Here is a 7,137-nt window from a genome sequence, read left to right on the forward strand (position 1 = left end):
AGAAATACAGGAGTCATTTGTACAACATTGAGTTCCCATAGGCTCCCATCTGAAATATAATCAGACCAGACCATTACAAATTCCAGGCTTCCATTCATTTATTGGTTAGACAATGGGAGCCTATTGGAAAATTCAGTGAAGTAAAAAGTAAAATATACCTACACAGGAGTGAACTAAAACAGACATACTACCCAAATAAGGTTCAGATACGTAAATGTCTTTGTACTGTACTGCAATAACTGAACTTTAGACTGTCAAACAAAACCCAGTCAGTGAAATAAGAGCAGACATGCAGAACCCACGTTGCTGGTTACATAACACAGGGGTTTGGTTGCAAGTGCACAGGTGTGGAACAAAAGAAGCACCAGTCCCTTTTGCATTTAAAGTGACACTGCTAGTCTTTTTTAACAAAATTATTAATATATTTACAGTACAGAGTAAGCACGACCTTAGAATATTTCTGGAGCACATGCAGTCTGGTGCACACATGCTTTTAATGCAAAATTTGTATGCCCAGAATAATAATCCTCTTTTTCTATCTTACCTAGGTTTAAGTTCAAAGGTACTACCTTTAAAATATACTTAAGAATAAAAAATTACTATGTTGATCAACATTATCTATTGAGTCTGTGCCATCTGCTTCAATGTTTTCAACAAATCTTGGAGCCAGACGTCAAAAGTTCTGCAGTGCCTTAGTGCACGTTAGCAAGTTAAAATGTGTGGTGGCTATTACTGCTTTGTTTCAATCGAAAGGTTCATCATATATTATAGTATATAAACCAGACAGTAAAGAAAATGGCAAGGTGAAAAGGCAATTTTCAGTGCCCTTTTCACAGGAAGTGATGTACCTGGAACCAGTGTACATGCTGACTGTGTTGTGGTGTTTGAAATACCAGTTTTACCTGTCATTACAAATATGTCCACTTGCTTCTTTAAAATTAAAATAACTTTTCTCTACCACTGAGCAAACATACACCTCTTGTGCTTAGACAAAGCAAACATTGTAAAGTTTTAAATTACAAATATCATTGATCCATAATATGCAGTCCTACCACTTTCTTATTCATCAGCACACCAGGTTGTTGGTCAAAGTTATATAACATAAATCCCAGCCTGCTATAACACAAGTGCCTGTGCTTGTCCGTGGTCCGTCTCAAAGGCCTGCAGCTCTGGGCATGTCATTGAAGATTCGGAAGCCCTCTTTAGTGGCAAAGTGCCACGCCAGCTCTGCCATGTCCTCCATCTGATACGTGCTTGCAGTGTCTTAACCAAAACAAAATTTAGATAATAGCCATAATTATTCAAAAATATTTAAATTAATAAAATTCTGATTACTTGAATTAAGTAGCATACACCACTTGTTAAATTTTTTAAATAAAAAAAGATTTAAAAAAAGACTGCTTACTATGACAAAATCAGCAATCAAGCATGCTGAATCTGTGTTAATTGCAATATTACTTTGGATGGGACAAAAATCTGGACCATCCAGGACATGCTGTGACCAGATTCTACCAGAAATGTAGAATGTCGAGTTGTTCAATATGTGGTCATACGTTACCTTTGAGGGAGTTTGTCTGTAAGATGACAGCCTGTCGGAAGAAGCAGAAGGCCATGTAGAACTGCCAGTTTGGAATGGTCTCCAGCCCCATCGTCCTGCTGTACAGCTCAAACATTTCCTCCACACTGGGAATGCCGCTCAGAGCAACCGCTTTCCCTATGAAAGCATTACAACTTCCAGCAATGTGTCCTCTCACCCCATGAGCAATATCAATAATATTAATGTCTAAAGGCTACCATGGTATTTCCGATAATTTTTAACAAGTTAATTTCAAGTAAATTCTTTATTCTCAGTTAACTGCTAACTGAGAATGCCAGTTCCATAAAGTGTCTATATAATATAATTTTGAGAAGACCTGTTTTGAGAAGGCTTATCCTGCTACTTAAGACATTTAAAAGTTTTTAGGGTTATTTTGTTCTCCAAATGTATCATTCTGACTGACTATGGTGTGGCTCATGTTCTTTCTCTTTGGCCTGTCAATTTAATACTATAGTAAAGAACACGCACGCACGCACGCGCACACACACACGCACACACACACACGCACACACACACACACGCACACACGCATACACACATACACACATACACACACACACACACACACACACACACACACACACACAACCTCAGTCCTAATGGTTAAGTATGTACTACAGCTGGGCTTCATTTGACTGGTCTTTCTCTTACCTGGTTGGGTAGCACGGTTAGGAGTCTCGTAGAGGGACATGCAAGAACAAGCCAGATCTACAACAGGGTCTCCTACAGTGGAATGGTCCCAGCCCAACACTGCCCTCACGACCGGCTTCTCCGAGTCAAACAGCAGGTTGCCCAGCCTGTAAGTGAAGGATAATAGAACAGAGCTTCCCGCCAGCCTGATATCACAGGGCTCTCACTAATGTGGAAACCATTAACACCATTAACTGGCAAGTACAGTTTCACTCTGCGTGTATGTATGTGAGATGCTCAACCTGAAGTCTCCATGCAACAGTGTGGTCCTCTGCTGTTGAGGAAGATGCAACAGGAGCCAGTCTATAAGCCTGGTCATAGCTGGAATGGGCCGAGTCACACTGGCCTTGTACCGCTCTGCCCACATCTTCACCTGACATCCCATGAAGTCTCCTGAAACACAAAGCATTAACGTTTCAACCGTGACACAGAGGCCACACATGAAAAGAAACAGAAAAAAAAATGCAATGTCACATTTCATCCAGACGATGGTGCAATAATGCCAGTAGGTGGTACCATGTAAAGAACAGTTTTCGGACACATTTTGTAATCTACAGGTTACATCAAACTCCATTTCTGACATATAATGACTTCACATTTGTGCAAAGTTGCTTGAAATCAGCCCACATAGGTTTGTGGGAATTCTTTTTTGAGGTATAAGAACATTCTAAATTGTGAATTTATGGGGCTCTCAGGGCTTAAATGTCTCTACCAAAACAAAAACAAATGCTCAATTCTAAACAGTTTCCTGCTTCCACAATGTCCTACCTGATTCTCTGAGGTCCTCTAAGCCTGTGGCATTTAGATCAACACTGTGTATTTGACAGAGTGTTTGGACCATAGTTTCATATACAGATCTCTTCCCATCAGGCTCCACTCCTGGCAGACAGGCATTATTAAACAGCCGCCCCTGGTAGTAAGATGTCAGGTAAAATGGGGTGTCCAGGACACTGCTCGAAAGAAAAAAAAAAAACAGCAGAGGGAAAACACAAATAAAAACACAAAAATAAGGTGCATGTTTAAGCAACAACATATACAGAAGTTATAAACTATATATATTGATTTTCTCAGGTTACTCACCTGGCTTCTTCACACTGGGCAAGAACACTTGGCACAGGAATCCCAACTTCTTTGAGGGCTTTGAGAAGCCTGTGAAACCAGCACACACAAAAAATGAACAGATAAATAGGCTAAACCCATTTATCGTCAACCTTTTTCTAAGTGACATTTAAGGTGTAATGCATCAACCCAAATGAAATATGGCAAACCTGCACTCTTTCCTCAGAGATTCAGTGTTTGGTTTCTTCTTTAGAACAAGACGGCTCCCTCCACAGCTCAGGAGGTAAGCAGAATCAGAGTGGCTCTGAGTGAATTGTTGCACTGTAATTGGGTCTAAAAGTTGAAGATCGACATCCAATTGAAAAACAACACACCTATGCGCATAGACTAAAACCAAACATATCAAAGGTCGCTCGAAGAAAAGCCACAGTGTGTTTGACACCTGGTTTATTTATTCCACCTCATGTACCTGAATGAGGTAGCCGAATAACTTTGTTGAGGTACTGGGTGAGACGGTCTACAGGGAGATGTTGACTTGTCTTCACTGAGCATGCTCCAGTTATGAGGCCAGACAAGGGCATGTTCAGCACCTGCTCCAGCTCCTTAATGGCAGATAGAGGATCTTTGACCTGAGGAGAAATGGCACACAAGTGGTCTATAGAGATGTTGGTATTTACATTTAGTTAAGAAACTCTCAATCTTATTTACTTTATTACATTATGTTGTCTACTATTTTATAATTTGTCACTTTATTTCATTATTTTATTGTGTTTGTTTCCTTTTTATCTTTAATTTCTTTTAATATTTTATTTTTATCTTCTTATCTTTGCTTCCTCTTTAGATCTGCTTTTAGTTAAACTTTGTCTCTCTCCTCAGAAGAAACTTATTGCAGAGGTTGTGACATTATTTGATTTAGTTACATTTTATGTTATTTTAATATTTTTATCTTTAATTTCTTTTAACATTTTCTTTTTGTCTTACCTTTGCTTCCTTTTAATGTTTCTTTTTATTTATTCTGTAAAACATGCAACTCAAAGTGCATGTATGAAAGGTGCTATACAAATAAAGATTATTATTATTATTATTTACATTAGAGCATTACACAGATGCTCTTATTCTGAGCGACTTACAAAGTGGTTTTTCAATGAACTCTTACACTTAGAAATTCTAATAAAAGTAATTGTGAGAAACTTAAATACGTAGGTGAGTAAATTATCTATTGATGCACAGAGAAAACACACAGGAAAATTCAGTTCTAATTCAAATAAATAAAACTGTAGAAGAAAGAGAGCTGTAGTGTTTCTGCTCGGGGTGAAAATGACTCGGGCCAGTACAGGACTCACCGTGATGCCGTGCATGCCCACTTGCACTGCAGCTGCCACATTGAAGCTCAGGTCATCGAGGAACACCGCTTCCTGAGGCAAGACCCCCAGCCTGTGTGTACACAGCCGGTAGATCTCTGCATCTGGTTTACATATGCCGACCTTGCAGGACTCTATGATCTGAAGAAAATGCACAAACAGGATCAAGCAGTGTCGACATGGGCTGTATAAACTTATACTGACAGTCGCATTTCAGGTGGCCACAGGGAGGCTAGGTGACCTGGATCCAGCTATATTCAGTGCCAAGTGTGTTTCTTGTCATGTGTTTTGTGATGAACTTCCCATGTACTGCAGTTTGTATTGGATGAAAATGCTGCTATTTTCTGACCATCGTCATCTTCCCTACACCATCTGAGCCTGCTGCACATGCTTTCGTCTTCGCTTACGGGACATGAGTGTGATCGCTTACCACATCAAACAGAGAAGGGTCCAGAGGCAGGTAGGAATTCCCCCCTGGCAACAGAAAATTGTTACTGAGAACAGCTGTCTTCAAACCCTCGGCACGGATACACTGCACAGCCTCCATCATAGCCGAGAGAGGCTGTGTCATGGCGCCGCTGATCAAAGCTGAATGGAAGGAGCCAACATGGACCTTGAAGCCTGCCTGAAAATAACGATATACAACATATGCAAGAATTATAGGACACTTAGTGTCAAATGATGTAAAACCAAGAAACCATGTCATGCACACAGTGAGGTTTACAAGTTAGATTTGTTCATGTATATATTTTACTCCATAACTACTCATTAATGGACCACCAAGTTCCCAAGAACCATACAATTCGACTGCAGTCTTGGCTGAAGGTCTCCACGAACTCCTCCGGGCCCAGCTCCCCTTTCATGTACTTCTTCCAGGAGTTCCCATCTCCCCCTGTCCTAATGGCTTTTCCTATTGTGCCACGTGGAACCCCATTCTTGTTTTCCCATTCTGTCACAGAAATGGCAAATACGCTCAAATTTTCCTCGAGACTGTGCACTGAAATATATTAGACAAAATATAGCATCTGTTGCTCTCTTCAAATATGCTGATGCAGTGATTCAAAGTATGCTTCAAATGAATAATGTGTGTTTGTCCTTTGCCTATATGATACAGTCTAATAGGTTATGCTTGCAGAATAAGAACAGAAAGCACATTGTGCATTACCTGTTGCCTTTGGGAGCGGCGACGGTATGAGCACCCCAAACATATCGAATATTACAGCCTTATATGTTGAAGCCCAAACCACACTCATATGGCGGCGTGAGGGCCTCATACTGTGGCACCGCACAGCTCCCTGTAACAGCTGTGCCATCCTCACTCTGGTGCAACGGTGGCAAAAACACATACACTATTAGCAAGTAGTATTACTCGTAACTATTAATAGTTATTAACTGTGCCTAAAACCTGCTGTTATACTCCTTATTATTTATTGTCACGAGAAAAATCTTAGACACGACACATTTTCGCAACATGCAGCTCACGCCAAGACTAGTTATCTAAGTTAGCTAAGGCTGGCTAACTTTACCCCTCAGCATGGCACGATAATGTAAGAAAACGACGTTACTTGCTAAACCTGTTTGATAGAAAGTATACTAACATACTGCAGTTTTTGTTTAATTCAAATACTCTGTGTTGCTGAAGGTTAAGAAGCTAGCTAGTGTTACCTTTTCACAGGTATAGCAATTATGAATTTGTTATTGTTACATGCTACCGCTTCATTTTGTTGTCAAAGGACAGCACTCACGTGACGATAACATTACAATACGTAGCATTTCCTTTTCAAAGTAAAAGTCCGTAAGAAAAAAAAACTACGCCACATTAAATAAATTAGGGCATATCCTATGTGATGTGCATCTATATTAAAATGTGACTATCTAAGATGTTGGTATGAAGAGAGCTCGTGGAAGCACTGGCATGAACAAAGTTCACAGATGTTCTCTGAGACATATTGGCAAATGGAAATATTAAATTATAATATTAGAACGGCAGAAACAAAATAATTTAATAAAAATGTTAACGTATGAGCGGATGCAAGTGCGGATGCAAGTAGATACTCACAAACCAAAAGAAGCTTTCTACCAGAAAGAAATAAACAAACAAAGGCTTGGAGAGAGATGGAGAAGAAAAATACAGGAAGTAAGGTTTTGTCTCTATGCTGGCAGTCATTATATTTATATTGGCACAAAAGGGATGCAGACACTTCTCCCAATGCAACAGCCATTCACAAACATCTCATGAAAGTCTGTCTGCTTTGAAACCCGTCCTTTTCTGTGCCAACTGCTGGGACCAGTTAAAAAGTGTGGCACCCTTCCTTACATTAGCAGCGCAATGTCCATGACATTTCATTTGGATCAATATAAAAACAAACACCATCTTATATATAAAACAATATTCAGATATATAATAAGAATATTCCAATACTCCTATAG

General features: G+C 39.7%; 1 protein-coding gene across 1 annotated transcript; it reads right to left on the reverse strand.

Moving 5' to 3' along the window:
- Positions 1 to 80: 80 nt before the first annotated feature.
- On the reverse strand, positions 81 to 6,463 carry LOC143509150 (acyl-CoA dehydrogenase family member 10-like). The gene is made up of 13 exons (XM_076997584.1): positions 6,373 to 6,463; positions 5,873 to 6,027; positions 5,508 to 5,656; positions 5,138 to 5,332; positions 4,690 to 4,848; positions 3,816 to 3,975; positions 3,556 to 3,679; positions 3,368 to 3,436; positions 3,056 to 3,237; positions 2,530 to 2,680; positions 2,249 to 2,394; positions 1,559 to 1,714; positions 81 to 1,263 (listed from the first exon to the last, which is right to left on the reverse strand). The coding sequence occupies exons 2-13, from the start codon at positions 6,018 to 6,020 to the stop codon at positions 1,154 to 1,156; spliced, it is 1,749 nt and encodes a 582-aa protein (XP_076853699.1). The 5' UTR covers positions 6,021 to 6,027; positions 6,373 to 6,463; the 3' UTR covers positions 81 to 1,153.
- Between the last annotated feature and the right edge of the window lie 674 nt (positions 6,464 to 7,137).

Source organism: Brachyhypopomus gauderio, chromosome 3 (assembly GCF_052324685.1).
Source record: "Brachyhypopomus gauderio isolate BG-103 chromosome 3, BGAUD_0.2, whole genome shotgun sequence".
Classification (NCBI taxonomy): Eukaryota; Metazoa; Chordata; class Actinopteri; order Gymnotiformes; family Hypopomidae; genus Brachyhypopomus; species Brachyhypopomus gauderio.

Coding starts and splice junctions, on each gene's coding strand:
- LOC143509150 (XM_076997584.1), bottom strand. CDS start 6,020: ATGGCACAGCTGTTACAGGGAGCTGTGCGGTGCCACAGTATGAGGCCC. Junction 5,333..5,507: donor GCCAAGACTGCAGTCGAATT/GTATGGTTCTTG, acceptor CGTTATTTTCAG/GCAGGCTTCAAGGTCCATGT. Junction 2,395..2,529: donor CTGTTGCATGGAGACTTCAG/GTTGAGCATCTC, acceptor CTTCACTTACAG/GCTGGGCAACCTGCTGTTTG.